A 19,119-nucleotide genomic window follows, 5' to 3' on the forward strand; every position below is an offset into this window, starting at 1 on the left:
CAGTCACTTTCACTTTCTGGTTGGCAGTTTCTATCCCATATGTAGTGAGCATATCCAAAAACAACACAACACTACGTGAAAAGGGATATGTAAAACTTCACATTAGCAAAATTCTTAGTTATACTTTAGTTAAAGGAACTGTGTAAAGTCTGGCGAAAATGGACCCCCTGGTCTTTTTCGGTTTGAAAATACATCAGCAATCGTTTTTTTAAACATGTGCCCCAAAGGGCTAACACTGATTAGCTCAGGACGGTGCAGTGAATGCATCCAAAATGGCACCAACCCTCTGCAGTAGCATAGTTAGGGTCCCTTCACATAAAGCCTTCGTAGTTAGCGAAGTTTAATAAAAAATACTATTTTACAAGTCTGTGCCTTACCAGTAGGTCCATGTTGGTAGTTAGTCCATACAAGTGGATTACCGTTCTGATTGCCAATCTGTTGACTGATTCAATTCCTATGTGAGTGTTTAATCTTGCAATCTAGCAATGCTTGGACACCACTGATCTAAAGTGATCTAACACGACCTGTAGCCCCTTCCTGCAACAGACATCGACACCCCAAAGATCTTGCGTGACATTTCGGTGCTGCAGACAAAGTTGCTGTCTAACTTTTCCAAACATTTTATAATCTATTATTAACTTATATTTCACCAAACTGCCACAAACCACAAGGCATACGTGGTTTTGCATTCTTCCATCCAGCTCCTTCCTTTCCCACTGCATTTGGTAATCGACTTGTAATGACTACCTGTCAACATGGACCTACTGGTAAGGCACAGACTTGTTAAACAGTCTTTTTTAATAAACTCCGGGTTTGCTAACAACGTTGTTCGTGCTTTGTTTTATGTGTAGGGACTTCTCATGCTGCTGCAGCGATTTGGTGTTATTTTGAGCAATGTTAGTGGTTAAAAAATGCCGTTATGGATGTGTTCAGCGCACGCCTCCAGCTAATCAGTGTTAGCCCTATGGGGCTGTTAGCGTTTATCCAAGATTTCTTCATACATGGTCGATCAATGAAATTAACTGTCTTCCATGGCTTATTTAATATATTTTCTTGCCTAAAAGGGCCGTGGGGTCCCTTTTCCCAGGACTTACACTTTAAATTTATTTAAGCTCCATTTATCCACTGAATCAAACATACAATACATATGCAAATTCTAATGAGTTTTCCCTTTTCCCAAACCCTAATTAAGATAAGACACATACCCCTTCAACATTTACCACTGCAGTGGACTGAACATCATATTTGCATTGAAAAAGAAATTATTACACTTCAATAAGATAACAGAAAAGCTAGTCTAATAAATTATTAATAATGAAAAAAAATCTTCCATTTCTTTGAACTGGACTCAGTGCTATACTGTTCTTGGTAAATCCCCTACAGTGCTGTACCAAAGGGTCCCTGGGGTGGTGCCTTGGAGTCCAATGGTCTCCTAGCTGTGGGCTGAGTTCCCAGCAGTAGGCATTCTCAGGTCCCTGTGCCGATGGTGTCTGGATATGGCAGTCACCATTCTTCAGTTAGTCCCCATCCCTTCATTTAACTTGTCTTCTGTGGTTCAATGTGCAATGTGGGCCACACTCCACCAATAAACTGAACAAAGTAAGGACAAGACAAATCATGAAATGAATGAATGAATGCTATTAAATAAAATCTACAATATATACGCAGGCTAAGGGCTAAACATACCTTTATATTTGGTCTGAGCTTGAGGTAGGTTGACCTGATCTGCAGGCTAAAAGAAGATGAACATACGATTTCAATGCAAATGAAAATTCTCACTACAATAAAACACACTGTGGCTGTCTCCTGCTCCTGAAATGGGAGCTTACCTGAGAAGTATGTGTAGATAGGATCCAAGGCCTGTGAAGATGTGCCACCAGGCATGGAACTGTGTCACAACCCCAACACCAGGCGGAAGTGTTTTCCTACTGGCTCTGAGAGACCACAAAAGGTGTTGACCCAACAACATAGATCAATAACAAAACAAAAAATATCTCCAACAGTATGGCATCCTCCGGAACAGGGTGCTAATACTGTAAATTATCTTTATAAAGGTTTTATATTATAGATATTTGTACTTTATTTTGCATTTTCAGGCACAGACATAACTTTGAGTCTGCATGACTTGTCGTTGAGATTAATGTAATTTCCACTGCAAATACTCACCTTAATGTGCCACAGAAGATGTTGTCAATGTTCCACAGTAGGAACCCTAAGAGAAAGACTCCTAAGGAGGTGTAACAGAGTGGTCTGAGCCATGGGTACACCCTAACATTTAAACAAAAACAGCAAAGAAAAGTCTTAAGCAAGTTGTTACTTCATTGAAAATGAATGAACAACCATTTGATACAGTATGCTAATTCTTTTAAATTGTTTGAAACTCACCATGTGACAATAAAGATAGATCGCATCACTAGGCAAGCTACTAGAGCACCGTACATGACCTGGAAGAAGACACAATTATTTATTTGGTTTTGAAACACAAGAGCTTGTGGGGCAAGACAAATACATGTTTTGACTACAAACAATTTACACATTTTCAACTATTTGAGCTCTAGTGACTATCAACAGCTAAATGCAAGGCAGCCTAAGCTTTACATTTAGATTACTGACAGCATGGCCTGCTAACACGCTCTGCTAGCAAAAACTGTTCAATACAAGCTGTTGTCTCCCAAATGTCCCATCCAAAAATGTTTCATTGAGTTTAATGAGCATTTACAGCTCTGACACTTGAGTGTGAGCTCTTTACTAGGGCTATAGAGGGTATTCTTGCAGGATAAATTATTTTTACAATAAACCTTATTATTGTTTTTATTTTTTACCACTTTAGGTTTAATAATTCTTAAAACATTAGAATAAGAAGAAACTAGAATTACCACATTACAGTTGTATGCCTCTGCCAAACAATTAAGTTGCAGTCTACATTCATGTCTGTCCATATTTACATAATATACTGTATATATGTATATGTATATATATATATATATATATACAGTATAATGCAGGTTTTTTGGGGCGAAAGGGGGTTGATTCACACACATCTGCAAGATGATGACAGAAGAAGGGAGGCAAGGGAGTGCCTTATGAGAAAAAGGGCAACAGATGGCAAGCAATAACAAAAGCTGTCACCAATCTGAGTGCAATATTTGACACTTGAAGCCTGGATTTGGAGACTCAGTTTTGTTCTTTCTAAGGCTGTGTGCTACGCAATTCCCTTTTCAACACAGCAGTTAAATGTGTATCCACATTCTAATGTTCATGCCTTGTAGTTCAGATATGATGATTATTATTGGGGCGGCAGTAGCTCAGCTCATAGGTGACTTGGCTGGGAACCAGAGGGTCGCTGGTTCAAGTCCCTGTATGGAGCGTGGACTGGTGGCTGGAGAGGTGCCAGTTCATCTCCCTGGCCCTGCTGAGGTGCTGTTGTTCAAGACACCGAACCCCCAACTGCTTAGGGTGCCGGTCACTGGCAGCCCCCTCACTCTAACATCTCTCCATAAATTGCATGTATGTAGGTCCTGTTTGTGCATGTGTGTGTATTTCGGGCCTGTGTGTTTAAAATGAAAAAATAATAATAGAGTGAAAATTGAATTTCCCCATTGCGGGACAAATAAAGGAATTCTTCTTCTATTGTTTTTTTGTTAAAGTAAATCATATAAGCCACTTTGAAATGGTTTACGTATACTTGCACTGCTGGATCTCAATACTTGCACTGATGATTTCAGTCTTACACTTACTTGAATGAAAGACCTGTTTTTCTTGAACAAGTTGTTTTTGTCAATATTAGCATTAAGATCGAATATACAACTAACATCAGAGAGCTAGTACAATAGGCCTTTGATGCTTTTACAAACACATTTTGAGGGATGCAAAATATCGTCAATTATCGTTATCAGCATAATCCCCAAAAATATTGGGATATTGATTTTTGTCAATATCACAGACCCCTAGTCACCACTTCAGTAACTGATCAAATATCTCCCCTTCTGTTCCAGAGTTACAGTGTTGAATACTGGAAAGAAACATTAGGTCACAGTGAAGTTGACCTTTAAACTTTTGGATAGAAAATGTCCTCACTTCCTCATTTTATCATATCAAGAGACTATCTGTGTGAAATATTGTCATAATTAGTGTAGGAATTATTGAGTTATGGCCAAAAGTGCATTTTGTGAGGTCCCAGTGACCTTTACCTTTGACCTTCAAAGTCTAATCAGTTCATCCTTGAATCCAAGTGGAAGTTTGTTCCAAATTTGAACCTAATCCCTCTAGGGCTCCTGAGATTTCATGTTCAGAATGAGACAGTTGTAGGAATGTACGGACGAACAACAACAACAACCAGATAATGTAATCCCTCAGGCCATGGCTGTCGCAGGCACAGAGGCATAACAACAACTCATGTCCATTCTAAAGTCATCATCTGAAATGATGAGTCACAAGTAGACTTGACTTGATTACAGTAAACACACGTGTGTAACTGTTGCTTGTTACATTGCAAAAATCCACATATTTTAGGAAAACCAACACAAATGGCAACATGCATTCAGGACAATCTCTATTTGAAAGAAGTAGAAAGCTACTCATACTGAAAGTCGCCTATTAAACCACACTTTATGTACTTGTTCACTGTGCTCCAACAGGGACATAATCAGTCCCCCCATGAACCACCATGAAGCAATGTGGTCAGTAAACAAAGTCAGTTCCAAAGAGTAAACAAAGGCAGCTTTGTCACATTGTCCTTACTGTTGTAAAGCAACACACAATATGAGACTCTAAACATGTACAGACAAACTCTGGCTATAACAGAAAAAGGCAAAGTGGCTGTGTGAATCTTTTAAGGTTTAAATGGTTATTGTTATTGTTCTTCTTTTTCTTGGCAACAGTGTTTACTGAGTTTAAGGCACGGTATCTGTGTTTTTTAAATGCTACATTTTAATAGACACTTAACTAATCAGCAGACGTAAAATAACACTAAGTGTTGCATAATTTTGCATTTGCTTGGGTATGAAAGTTACTTTCTGTTTAATGCACCAAACTGAGTGTTGCATACTGTGTTGGCAAGCCCAGTGTTTACACAAGGTAAAAATGACTTAAGGCATGCTGAGCCCTATTAGCAAACAACAAGCAATCTGAGCTAGTTGAGTATGATGCAGAGGACGCCCTTACCTGGTGAAAGACTGGCTCCTTCCACTGTAAGTATACCTGCAAAAACAAATATATGAAGGATGTTATGCTTTATTTACATTATGGATCTAACTAAATGACCACCTGCATAGTGAAAGTGAATACTCACCACAGTGACTGAGACACTGAAGATTAATAATAATGCAATGGGAAACCAGCTGATGCTTTTCCCTTCTTTGAAACACTCATATCTGAGAAGAGAAAAACATGTTTATCTCATATGTTCAGATTGAATAACCATAAAGAATAGAGAGCAAACATCAGACGATTAAATGTGGAACCAAAGTTCTCTGAGGGAAGAGATTATATCTACCCTACATATTCCATATGTACGAAGACTGACCCCTGGCTGATATGATTAGGGTTAAAGAAATCACCTGTGATGGCCACTGATAAGCAGCACATGGTTATATAAATGTGTGTGGCCTCTCTGGTGAACCCTGATTGGAAAGCAGGAGTGGCCAAGCGTTCAAAATGGGTTTTCTCAGGAGGGTGGCTAGATTCTCCCTTAGAGATAGGGTGAGAAGTTCAGCCATCTGTGAGGAACTCGGAGTAGAGCCGCTGCTCCTTTGCGTTGAAAGGAGCCAGTTGAGGTGGTTCAGGATCATCTAGTAAGGATGAACCCTGGGCGCCTCCCTAGGAAGGGGTTCCAGGCACGTCCAGCTGGGAGGAGGCCTCGGGGAAGACCCAGGACCAGGTGGAGAGATTAGATCTCCACACTGGCCTGGGAACGCCTCAGGATCCCCCAGTTAGAGCTGGTTAATGTGGCCCGGGAAAGGGAAGTTTGGGGTGCCCTGCTAGAGCTGCTGCCCCTGCGACCCGATAAGCGGATCAGATGAGTGATGAGATGAGTGAGTACATAGACCTGACCAGCAGTGAGCTTCAGATAGTTGAACTGTTTGACAAGCCGAGCTTAGCTGTAGGGTTGGGTATTGTCAAGAACCTCGCAATTTGATTCGATTTAGATTCTTTAGGTCATGATTTGATATTGATTCGATTCGATATTGATTCAGTAATAAGTGTAGATGACAAATATGCAAATAATTAATTATAGTACCTTCTGATTATTGTTAAATTATAATAATTCAGTTGCAGTTTTTTTACTGGTTTAGAACAAACTGACCCCAACAGAAATTAAGAGAAGATAGTAGGTAATATTTAGCCCAGAAATCCAGACCCACATCAATATAGACATAAGGTTTGGGCACGATCAATAGACCTTCCCAAAGCATGCAATTGGTTAGCACTATGACCGACTACGACCAATCAGACCAATGATCAAAAGTGACATATGTAGTTTTCCCAAAGTCCCATTCATTTTGTGACTAGCAGGGCTAATCGGTAAATTAAACTTTTGGCGTATCAGGTTGGCAAAACAACAAACACATCTTTCTGGCAAACGAAATATTTAAGTTCCATCTTCTGTTCATTTTTTAAAGAAAAAGCTATGTCCAAGTCGTTCAGAGTCATGGCCAAAGGCGTTTAAAACAACCCCTGTTCATCATCCACAGCCATCTTTGTTGTTTACTATTAAAACGATGGCGCATTGCCCACCCATAACAGATAGTATGATTTGATTGGTGAAACGGGATTTTCTAGCCATAGTTAATAAGCTCCGATGGAGAGTTCTCAGAGCCAATAGGAGAGCAAACGGAAATTTAGTGGCAGGAGAGGAGGGGGGGCCTTGATTTCCAGGGTAGGTAATATTATTATTACTATTAAAATTACTAAATGAACAGGTCTGTAGGACGTTGTATGAAAAGTTGTGCACAGAAATTTGTAAAACAGTGAACAAAAGTTAGACAAAAGACAGCGACAGATCGGAAGTTGACCGTAAAGTCGACCACTAAAAGCCGCCAGACTGAAAATGGTCAGCGACAACAACACACCAAAAACCCTGCTACCTGACTGATACGTTAAAAAAAGTGACGGTTAGGGTTAGGTATGAAAACCACTTGGTTAGGATTAGAAAAAAGGCTGTGGTTTGCTTTAGTATGGCCATGACATGAACGGCACTGGCACATAAAGAGCCACCACCAGGGAAATGAACCCTGCTCGCCCTGCTGTTTCTACTCGCTTTGGCTACTTGTTTGGTCGAGTGCGAATCACACTACGGCGTTGCCCACAGCGACCCCACTCGACTAGGGCTTCATTACAATAGAAATAATTAATTTCAGGATTTTTTGAATCAATATTGAATTGGAAAATATTATACTGCAATGCACTGATAATTAGATATTTTTACCTAGCCCTACTTAGGTGGAAGAAATACTCCTGTTCAGTTTGGAATCAACTGTTCCATTCCCTTGCTTCGGTTAAGAAACAATTTCAGAATCTGAAAAGTTGTCCAGCAGGAAATGCGTACAACGTACTGAATTAAGTATTATATGAATTTAAAACAGCTCTTTGCCTGAATCAGGCACGGTGCTTGAGAACTTTAAGCCCTGGTTCCATTACATATAGTACACTCTACTACACCCACAGAAATATGATAGACTACTTTGTTGGAATGGATTAAGCGAACAGCAAGGCATTCAATGGTTCATTTTATAGCCCTAATCACACTAAAAATGTTCTCAGTGGTGACCATCAGTCACTGCTTCAACAGCAATAAATCCAAAAGGTTGAGTCACTTACAGACAGTAGACAAAGATGCATGTACTGTAAATCATCGGTAACTCATCCAGTAACTGAAAAATGAGAATACAAAGAAAACACGTATCAATAAATTACTATAGAATGACATTGTTTGAGTATGACTTCTTCTCTTAAATCCTCATAAGTTCATTACGAATATTTCCCAAGACAACAATGAGTCTGATTCATGCAGTTTCAGCAAGAAATGGATATTAAAAAATAAAGACCTACTCAGAGGTCACCCTGCCATGACTCTGTAGCCACTTTTTGCTGACATATTAATATTTTAATGTAACACTGTAGCCCACCTGCATCTCATATAGCAGCGTCATGTGGAAGCACCAGGAACCAACACCAACAGCTGCACAATTCACAGAAAATTCCACAAAACATTAAAAATTGAAAGTCAGAACATTCTGAATCTCAAATGTATGCAATATGATTGATGGCATCAGCAATAAATTCTGTACAACTGGAAAGTGTGATGTCAATAACTACGGTATGTAAACAAAACCTGTGTTTGCTTCAGTACTGCCACTAAAGTAGAGCCAGGTAGTTTGTGGTTTCAAAGGACTAACCTGCCAGTCCGAGGAAAGACCAGATGTAGCGAAACTCAAGGCCGTCTCGAAATGTCTGGATGGCCCCGTAAATGGGAGGGAGAATCATAATCAGGTTGCTGACAGTATTCCCTGTTCAAAAAGACAAGAGACAAATTAGAGCGTGTGACATTTGAACACCCCTGGATGATGGCTTCAGTGATTGAGTGACAGGACAGCAGTGAGGGTTACAGGCTGGGTTACATGTTGTGATCATTATAACACCAGCATGACTGGTATCTTATAACGGAGACCTTATCATTGCACTAAGAGTTCATAAATGCGCTGCTGCTACTTTTTTTCCCCACTGTAGGTGAATTTTCTATTTGTATATTACGCATCACTGGATATCAAAATTAGGGAGTAAATAATGAATGCTTGATTAATTCTGTTCAGAATTTGATAGAAAATCCTCTGTGGCTATACCACTGCTGTACTAGCATGTTTTTTTTAATAACCAAGGTCCATTCTTCTTCCCTCTCTTCCGAGGTTTACTAACTGTAGTGGGTTTCTTACACATTACATTGTTGCCAAAGATTTTCCAGAGATCCTCTATGGGGTTTAGATATGGACTCTGCGCTGGCCATTTCATTGTTTCAATATTTTTAGCTTCAAGGAACTGCTTCAACTGTTTTACAGTGTGACAGGGGACATCGTAGTTCAGAATAAATCAAGAATTAATAATTTGTTTTCTAATTTTGATCTCAAATGTATAACACAACAATTACTCTGCATCACTTTAACTAGGCTATATAACGTATACAATATTGGTAATTCAGTGGTTGAAATGCAGGCACAGGTAAAAGATAAAGGGGCAGATACATGATGGATAAGGTGCCACTTTTTAACTGTTTTTAGAACTGCAACAATTAACCGATTAAACGATTGACATTGAATTAATCAGCAACTCTTTTGATAGACTAATCCTTAATGTTATTTTTTAAGTAAATAAGGCAAAAAAAAAAGGATTAGTTCCAAATTCTCAAAAGTGTGAATAGGCTTTTTTACTTGGTCTTACATTATAGTAAATTGATTATTATATTAATATTGCTGCACTGGTAGTACTGTTGTTATTTCAATTCATTGATTTCTTCCCCATTGTTTCATTTATGCAGCCTTGGGTTGAAAATCTGATGTTTTGGTATTTAGGTACTATCGAATGTGTATATTGTATTGACCTGGTATTGAAAAGTATCAAAGTATCAATATTTCTGACAACCTTAGTGTGATGACAGCATTGCTGGTTTTAAACCTGAAAACAGTTAAGAAAACCTGGGGTGGGGAGGTGAAAAAGCAACAATCTTATCTGCAAAAGTTGCCAATAGTTGAGCTGGTATAGTGTTTATATATGTAAACCTCCCTACCCTAGGCCCACAGGGAAACAGATAAAACAGAGGTTAACACTGATCCTGACGTTGCTCTTTCTGGGTGTGGTAGGGTACACTGAGGTGTGGAATCAGGCAGCCTTACAGGATGTTAAGTAGTTGATAGAACTTGAATACTATTTGGTAGTATTTTCATAACTTACATGACACTTTTCCTTCATCTGCGTATGTCTGATAAAAGTCAAGGTGTTTCCACAAGTCATCCGATTAGCCATTCAAAATGTGTGGACTTTGGTCACTGATAATAAAAGCATACACACGAAGACTACTACAGTATGTGAGTGTTGTGTTCTGCAATGACAACTGCAAACTTATGAATGTGATGAGAAACCTGTCCCCTGAGAGACTCTTCATAACCTCCCTATGTGTCTGCTTTCTCTCGTTATCATGTGCTGATGTTTTAAAAAGAGAGAGAACACACAATAGCGCACGTCAAATGAGGATTAGAATTATGTCGTGCCTTTTTCCCACAGGAACAAAGCCACATTCCAGCCCTTGTTATCTGAATCAACACTTGAATGCCAAACAATTGTTCTGCAGCAGAAACCCACGTGTGTCATTTGTGCAAACAAAAGCTTCAACTGTGTGTACCCTTTATATGTGGCATTCAAACCGCTGCCAATGTTTGGAAACATTTCTATGAAATAAATGAATACAGTAGACCTACAACATGTAGTCCACAACTAGTGGGACCTTTTAGGACAATAAAATGTATAAAGTATAAAGCGTATGTCAATACAAGGGCCTCTTGGCATTGAGAAAATATATTAAACATAAGATGAAAAAGCAACTACACCTGCAAGAAGGTATCCAGACCAACTTTTGCATCACTTAGCATGAAAGCTATTGACACAATGACAGTAACTGGAAGGTCCCCAACATAGCGTGAAAACTGTACTGAAACTGGTTTGCTTTCAACTCTACATTGAATCTACTATTAATCTGCACACTAGAGTAGAATATAGGAATTATGACAGGCAGGCATTAATATGTATATAATTAATATGAATAGGCCTACATTACCTAGTTCGCTTCCAAGAGCCGCACAATAATGAGTAACGTATTATTTTCAGTGAGAATGCTTGTCCAATGTAGTTAGTCTAAATGCTTTTGAATGAATTTGTCACATCTAAGATAGTGGTTGTTGAGGAACCAGTTGTTATCGTTAGACAAAGCACCGAGGCGCCCTGGTAGTATGGAGGAAATGTTTCATCAAGTTTCAAGTGTTCACAGTGAATATAACGCACCGTGTGAAGGGAAACATTCAAGACTAGAGGTATAAAAATAAGAGGCAGGTTTTTATCCGGCGAAACTGTGATGTCTCCGTGATAACGTTAGCTAGCGCTCACCCGCGCGGAGTAATAACCGACAGTAGCTGTATGCAAAACAGCTCCACAGAACAGGTTGACAGTGTCTCCACGGCTCACAGCTTTTCCTTTCCCTCACTAACGTTGCCCTTTTAGCTGTCAAAACGTCGCGGGAGCTAAACGACATTTATTTTATACTAAGTGACCGAAAATCCGTATCAGCCGAGCGAACACGACAGCAATAATCCACTAAATTACCGTTCCAGCCGTTGCTCCCACTTCATGTTTACGTTATTCGGGGACGACTGTGCGTACACCGATGCCCTCCCCAAATGGCTCCTTAAACGAACCAGAAAATGTCCTGTTTTCACTGTAAGTATCGCACTCATATTATACTCACAAAATTCCGCGATGTAGAAAGAGGCGACATAATTTTCTTCGCACCAGTCCAGCGTTGAGGTCGGCCGCCCCCAGTATCCCTGCCTGTCTGCGGAGGGAGCCATGATGGAAGAGGTGGAGGCTGTGGGCACTAACGGATCTGTAGTCCCATCAGAGCGCGAGCACTATGAGCTCGAGCCCTCCTCCTCGCGAGCGATGCGAACACGGAACTACGTCCAGTTGACCTCCAGCGCTGTTACTCTAATGAATGATTATTCATTAATGAGCTATTAGCACTGTAGTAGGCTGTAATGTCACACTTAGTGCACCATTTGAAACCATTCCAAGTGTTTTATTTGATAGGCCATACTTAGGCTCAGTTGTAAGCTAATGTGATGAACCTGGATGCCATACAAATGTGTGTCATTTGAAATATTCCTGTGTTATTTATGAGTTTCATTGGTGTGATGTTTAGGTAGCCATTAATCCCCTGGTGACACTAAGTATGTTATTGGTATTTGTGTGTTAGTTACCTACACAAAACACCCCTAAAGTGGCCCAGTGTTTTTTATAACAAACTGGAAAAACCTTAATAGTTATTTTCCTGTGTACACTGTATGAAGCAAGCCATAGCAACCAGTGAATAATAGTTTCAGTTCAGTACAGAATTGGTCATACAGCTCAGACCAAAAGAGGAACACAGGACAACAAGCATACAACATGGAGTCAAGATAAACTATGAAACACTAGCAAAACAGGATGTCGCCTTCAGATAAAACAACAGCATCTAAGAAGAAAAGATAAAAAGATAAATTCAGCTTGTTGAATTCTAAAGGAAAGGATGGCTTTATGGACTCTGAAGCAGTCCTGCATTTCATTCTCCTTTACCTCCCACCCTATAGCAGGTGACTGATGAACTGCATACACCGCAAGCTTCTCCATTTCTCCTCAGAGTAGGGTAGTCGTCATTAAGGAGCATTAAACAGCTACAGCTCTGCAATTCAAGTATAGGCCTATGCACCGTAGGCTAATTGAAGGTTTAAGATGGTGATGATTATGTTAACAACATCATTTCTAGGGAAATAAGCACTTAAAAAAGAGAAGCAACTCAAACACCTATTTTATATGCAGTACTCAACCATTTACCACTGTATAACTACATATCATTTACAGTGATTTAAAGCACTCACTTAAATCCTAAACATTTATCACATAACTTTGAAGAAGATGATTGCTGCATATTCTTAACATTAACCCATGGCCTAAGGTCATTTTTTAAATGTAATTTTGGATTAAGTATGGAGCTATAATTAACACATCACAAATAATGGTTTTAGACCTCTTAAAAGCATTTTTGAAGCTAGATAAAGGCCTCAATTTGTAAACTTAAAGTCCGTCAGAGTTCTTAAGGTTTATAATTATATATAACAATTTAGATGGTACATTCTTTATGCAATGCTCTAATAAATGTATTAAAATCTATTATTGTATAAATGCAATTTGTCTACTACATGAAAAACATCAACCACATCATTGCTGTGTCATGAACCCAGATGTCCTCCAGGTGGTGTGATAGACTTAAAGGAGGTTCCAGATACACTGACACAACAATGACAATACAAAATATCCAATACAAACTACTAATGCCTAACTACCTATGTAATCTTCTCCTTAGCCAGGTAAATTATATTATATTAAATTATATTAATTATTAGGTCATATTACTGAATATCAAATAATGAACCATTTGCTCATTATTGACTGTTTTTCCAGAAGTTTTTATTGTGCACCTAATGTGAACACTCAGATGGAGGTTGATGATGTGGTTATTAAGTGCTTGGATCATTGGAGCAGCTGAAGAGCCCATCTGGATGCGCCCAAATATAAATCTTAATATCGACAGTTTATTCTTTAAGAGGCAATGTTTACCATACAGTGTATACCATAGGGACTCTATAACATTCCATACTGAAGTAGGGCTGCCCAGGAGGTCACACGGTCACTCTCACTGGAATTTTCTCATGTTATTCAGCTGGAAAATCCCACCGGAGACCTGAGTGCAACAGACCAGCCCAGGGCTAAACTGCTATTGCAAACAGACATCCAAATCAAGACACTGGTTGAATGAGTCAGAGTCTTCTACACAAAGCAAAATGTCAGCACCAAACTTCTAAAATAAGGATGACACTTGTCGGTGTGTTTTTTTTTTCATCACTTTTATTGTAAAAATTGGAAATGTGTCAAAGTCTAAAACCATCCATATTTTCGAATTCTCAAATCACACCTGTTTTATATAGAGAGTTCTTAAAAAAGCCATAATTTGGTTTGTTTGCCAGTGTAGTGCATTCATGGAGAATCAATAATAATAAAACTAGCAATGTAATCTCTTGGCTAAAATATATGCTTGTTGTGGAAAGCAGTGCAGGGGGTAGGGCTTTTATTTTGAAGATAAACTGACTTAACAACAGCCATGCTCGACAAAATAAAACATGTTGTTAAATTAAACAACAAGCACCCTAAAATCTCTACAAAAGTACGATTGTTGTGCACCTTCTAGAGAGACTTGTTAAGACTTGTCAAAAGGAACGTTTTTTTTGTGCTGGCACATACTAGAGATAATGTTCCACAGGTATTATCCTCCTCATTTGTATTTGCATTCAGACATTAATCAGGGAACTTATACTTAATGTAAGTCTTCACTCCATAATGTGGTCTGCCTATTCAAACAAAAATATCAAATATTCTTCAAGATAAAAAGGAAGCTCATTAAAACACAGGATCAAATGTTGAAACACATCTCTTCAGCCATGTATCGTGGAATGCTGTTGGCATGTGACATAAAGGAATGCACATTTCATTCCCCACTTCTCTCAGTGTATTGCTATAGAAAATACACACTCACACCACACGCAGTCAGGCTTTTGACTTAACAAGGTTACAATTCATCTCTCATCTTATCACCCTTTGGCCTGACCAGCCTGCCGATGAACAGGATGGAGTTTGTTTTCTGGTCCTTCACTAGGAAGATGAAAGGGTGGTCAGCGTAGAACAGTTTAGGGTTTTTCAGCTTGTCCGTGCCAAAGATGCTCATGTCCATTTTATTCCCATCGGTATCCCATTCCATGGCAGAGGCGTGAAACACACTGGCTAGGTAGAGATCCTTCTTCCCAGAGATGTTGGAAAAGTCAGCTTTGGATTTGTCCAAAGCCTCTCTCAGGCCCAACTTCCCGAGGTGTTTCTAAATGAGAGCACAGCATTGAGGCATAAATCAGATTATATAAAAGAAGCCGTTAAGACAGAAGAAGTTAAGACTCAGGTGTATCTTTTGCCTCTTGCATCTTTTACCTGCAGGTTGTGACTGACTTCCATGCTGACTTTGGGCAGAGATACAGCTACGGCTGTCTGCTGCAGCTTGCCCATCCACGTATCCAGCTGCTTCTTGGTCAGCATCTTCTCCAGTCTCTCCAGAGATTCCACTTGGTGAGGCATGATGAACACCACAGTGGACTTCTTATGAGCCAGAGGCATGCTCAGGATAGTTAACGTATTGGTTTTGTCCGTATAGAAGCCATAGAGCCCTGGGGAAACACATTGAATGTATTACGAATATTATCAATCTCTGCTTAGCGATACGTTTTAGTGGAGCTCTTTAGCTTTCTGTTGTGAACCACTTTCTCCTTGTCTTATACAGCAGGTATGTATATTGTATTGGTGTGTTACAAATACAATTTAGCATTGCAGAGACACCTATGTGAATCCAACAGGGGGCCTGTATAAGTTTGCATGTAAAGCTGTATTGAAGCAGCTCTAGCTTCTGTTAACAGGTACAATAATCTATAAATCCTGCTGAGTTGGATGAGAAGACACATAGCCTAATCTCATGTCTGTGTGTTAATGTAAAGCTACAGCCAGAAACTGGTTAGCTTATATACTGTAACCGAGGGGGCTACGAGCCTGCGCAGCAAAATCAAAAATTGTTTTCCATGTTGGTGTTAAAGTGTGTTAAAATACAGAGTCAGTTCAACACTTGTTCAGTCTAATTCAACTATGTGAGAGTTATTTCCTTAAAAGAGCTGGTGTTAATCCAGTGAGTTAAATCTAAGCAACTCTGTTAAAATCAACACTGAACAGAGTTGCTCCCAAAATTCCAACGACTAACTTTGTTTTCGCTTCGTTTGACTAAACCAAGTATCTGTTTGTAAGTAAATGAGATGCAGCATGTCTCTTTAATAATACGTTCTATGCAGTAGTTTTTTATATGTGTGGATAATAAGTCTCACAAAGTCCTGTCTGCACCGTGACTACTGGACTGTGATCATGACAAAGTCCCATGTTAAGGTTAGCATGATTGTTGTATACTCTATTTTGATGGGTGCATTAATGTGTCGATGAATTTACATCATTTGCTTCACGTAAGTAAACATGTTTGGATAACAGTAGTGTTTTTAAAATTGAAATCAACTATAGAAGATTTCTATGTTGAGTTATATACAACACTCTCCATAGTGTTTATACAATTTGAACCTTATTCAGTGTTAAAAAACACACTGATAGTATTAACTGTTGGCACTACACACTAGTGTTAGTTAAATTCAACAATGTGTGTCAAATTTCAAGAGAGTGTTGCTCCAACTCTGTCACAGTGTAAACTGTTTAACACTTTCAAAAGTGTTGTTTTAACTCGATCTAGAGTGGACCAATATAGACACTTTGAAAGTGTTGAATTTAACCCCCAGGGAGTCGAATTAACACTTCCAAACTTGCTATGCGTCTCTGTTAATAATATATGTCTGAAAATATACATTAACATGAATACAACATATGACGAGCAAGATAAATCGGCCTATTTGTGAAATAGCAAACAAAACATTTAAGGTATACGACATTCATGATTGGCTTATGGGCCTATAAGGTAGCCAATCACAGATACAAATACAGATATGCTTCCACATGTATGTTTACCATGAAAGCATGATGTGTACAGGTATGAACATTACTTTTTGACAGTTATTGTATAAAAAAATAAAAAGGTATGTGTATATGTTTTAGGGCTGCATTTTGGTTATTTCCAATAGTACAAATGGCAATGTCATTTTGGTTTTTACACTTCAAAGCATATTTCCCACCATGTGGATGTTCCTTTTAGTGTCACAAGTGTTGTTTCTGAACATACTAACAGGACTGTCTCCACCTACCTGTGCGGTGCATCATCTGTACTGAAATAGTGTAGCCGCGGGATACCATAAATCCACGGTTGTCCACCATGTTATGATGGAACTGCTCGTCCCAGTGAGCTGTGAGGAATAAAAATAATTTAATTCTGAGAGCATTGAAAGGAATGACACCTCACATACACAGGTTTTATGCATACTCACGTTTGAAGAACATTGCATTGATGATCATCGCCCCATCAGTCTTTTCGACATCTTTGGTGACCTCAGGCAGTTTTCCATCTGTAGAATTTGCCGCCCACTCGTTGATGGAGTTCACAGCACTCTTCTTGTCTTTGAAGTTTATCTTAGAGTGGTCACAGTTATAGTGCATTTTGCTGCTCTTGACAAAAGCCTCCTTAAAGGTGACAGAGCTGGGTCCATACAGGCGGTTGCTAATCTTCCAGGTGACGTTGCGGGTCTTTGGGTCGCTCACCTCAGTCAGGAGCTCAGCCAGACCAGAGTGCAGCTGTTCATCTTTAACTTTAGCTGCATTCAGAATGGTTTTCACCTGAGAGGCAGTGGAGGCTTTGCCCCCGAGAGCCACCAGACCCAGAGAAGAGGCCACGACGACAGGGGAAATGAGGATGTTTTCTACGTCTTTTTCCTTAGCCATGTTTTGGTAGAGACTGAAAGCGAACTTTGCGCTGTTGTCAGCCAGGATGGTGGCGTGGTTACTCAGGACTTTGTCTGGTGAAGCCGAGGTGGCAGCTGAAGCTGAAGTGGCCAGGAGGACCAGGGCTACCAGATTTGTCACCCACATGATGTAATGCTAATCAAAGAAAACCTACGAGAAGACATGAAGACAAACATCAGGCATTAATGTAAACAGCAGACAAAGAAGTGAGACAAACTCTTTTCTAGGCTCATGTTTGAGTTTGTTCTCCTTGCTTTTCCAAATGCAGGGAGCTCATTTAGTCATATCTAGGGATTACTCAGCAGTTTTTAAGGAAAATAGCAGAGTTGGGTTAGCCATTGCCATTGAGAATGAGATCCCTCCCAGTAGACCTAAATGCAAGACTTACATAACAGCCACGTAGCCAGCTGCAGGATGTAACTAAGCCATAATATTGGCCAGCTAGCTATGAGTTATCGTGTCTTGGCAACACAAAATATTTAAGATGGTGTGAGAGACCACATACTGACACACACTCAAGCAATGTCAGGATTTTATTCCAGTCCACGGATATAGAGGGGATGTGAAGGGTTAGTGCATATAGCCAGTTAGAGTTGTGGTCTTTGGAATCCTAAAAATCTGTTTTGTACTGACAGATGAAGCATCATCCTCTTAATACAATACATTAAGGAAACCACAGTTATAAGAGAAGGGTGATATACATCAAAAGGGGCCTCTCAGAAGCTTCCTAGACATGTTTTTACCAGCTCACACAGGCCCACACAGATATCTGACCGAGATCTGTACACAGAAGAGATAACTTTAAAAAAGGCTTAGAGTTTAGAATTTCTGTCTACGCTTTTCTTTAAAAAGTACCTTTAGTAGTACTAAGTTAGTAGTAAATAGTACATGTAGATAAATATTTTTTTCTGTTGCAAGTTTAGAAGAGAATAAATAGAGATGAATGCATTCATCACATGCTGATTGTGTGTTTTAAATAGCACTTGAAAAGTAACACTGCATGTGATATTTTAACATCATACATCGTTTCTTTAAATGACCCAGTGACTAACACGTGTACATTTGGTTGCGTATGTATTTCATTTATGATCTTCATAACCTCTAAGTAGATCCTTACCAATGTCAGAATGTTTTTAGGACACTCTGCCTTTTGTAAAATTACTTTTGAGTCTATCGCCCACTGTACGAATGATTCATCTAACTGGACACATGGATGAATGAGGAGAAATGCTCTTGTAATGCACAAGAGACTCTGTGTGTGTATATGCCATCAATGGAATCTAATATGTAAGAAAGAGTCATGTCACCAATGAACACAAGGTCAGAAGTTGCAACTTAATTATTTTTCAAATCCTATCCAATAACTTGCATGAATCCTGGTACGTAAATCTTCGACGGAATCACTGACTGCATATCACAGATGTGACTTTGTGGCCTCTTTTCACATGCCTGGGCTTTTCCCACCAGTTGAACCCTGCACTGAATACTCTCCCTTCCCCCCTTACTCCCAGTTCTTTCATCTTACCTTCTTAGGCTCTTTCAATAATTCAGTAGATTGTCCTCAAGCTGCTTGCAAATAGATCCCCAACGCTCATGTGAAACCAATGCATTTAATGGTCAAAACAGAGTTGTGTGTGTGAGACAGTCGCAGGAATCGTCACGCCCGGTTCTCAGAGAACTCAAATCTCTGCACTGGAATCTTCTTCCCAGGCCGGTCACACCCAGAGTATTCAGGGGCAGTGGGAGTAGAATGCTCCCCCTCCAGGTCCTAAAGCCTGAAATTATAGC

At 39.4% G+C, this 19,119-nt stretch overlaps 2 protein-coding genes across 2 annotated transcripts; both read right to left on the reverse strand.

The window, feature by feature from the left end:
* Nucleotides 1-1,380: 1,380 nt before the first annotated feature.
* Nucleotides 1,381-11,609, reverse strand: acer3 (alkaline ceramidase 3; the record flags this gene model as incomplete). Its single annotated transcript, XM_083926790.1, has 11 exons — nucleotides 1,381-1,590; nucleotides 1,687-1,732; nucleotides 1,830-1,934; nucleotides 2,167-2,268; nucleotides 2,386-2,444; nucleotides 5,164-5,199; nucleotides 5,291-5,372; nucleotides 7,819-7,871; nucleotides 8,127-8,179; nucleotides 8,397-8,507; nucleotides 11,507-11,609. The coding sequence occupies 11 exons, from the start codon at nucleotides 11,607-11,609 to the stop codon at nucleotides 1,537-1,539; spliced, it is 804 nt and encodes a 267-aa protein (XP_083782916.1). The 3' UTR covers nucleotides 1,381-1,536.
* A 2,097-nt stretch (nucleotides 11,610-13,706) lies between these two features.
* Nucleotides 13,707-19,028, reverse strand: serpinh1a (serpin peptidase inhibitor, clade H (heat shock protein 47), member 1a). The gene is made up of 5 exons (XM_083926520.1): nucleotides 18,857-19,028; nucleotides 16,860-17,481; nucleotides 16,680-16,778; nucleotides 14,830-15,062; nucleotides 13,707-14,722 (listed from the first exon to the last, which is right to left on the reverse strand). Exons 2-5 carry the CDS (start codon nucleotides 17,455-17,457, stop codon nucleotides 14,420-14,422), a joined length of 1,233 nt encoding a protein of 410 aa, XP_083782646.1. The 5' UTR covers nucleotides 17,458-17,481; nucleotides 18,857-19,028; the 3' UTR covers nucleotides 13,707-14,419.
* Nucleotides 19,029-19,119: the final 91 nt, after the last annotated feature.

Source organism: Echiichthys vipera (assembly GCF_963691815.1).
Source record: "Echiichthys vipera genome assembly, chromosome: 14".
In the NCBI taxonomy this organism is placed as follows: domain Eukaryota; kingdom Metazoa; phylum Chordata; class Actinopteri; order Perciformes; family Trachinidae; genus Echiichthys; species Echiichthys vipera.

What these genes read in the sequence shown, in the direction of transcription:
- serpinh1a (XM_083926520.1), bottom strand. Translation starts at nt 17,457, where the DNA reads ATGTGGGTGACAAATCTGGTAGCCCTGGTCCTCCTGGCCACTTCAGCT. An exon ending in ACAGATGATGCACCGCACAG is followed by an intron (nt 15,063 to 16,679) that starts GTAGGTGGAGAC and finishes GTGTTTCCCCAG; the next exon opens with GGCTCTATGGCTTCTATACG. An exon ending in AAGTCAGTCACAACCTGCAG is followed by an intron (nt 14,723 to 14,829) that starts GTAAAAGATGCA and finishes GCTCTCATTTAG; the next exon opens with AAACACCTCGGGAAGTTGGG.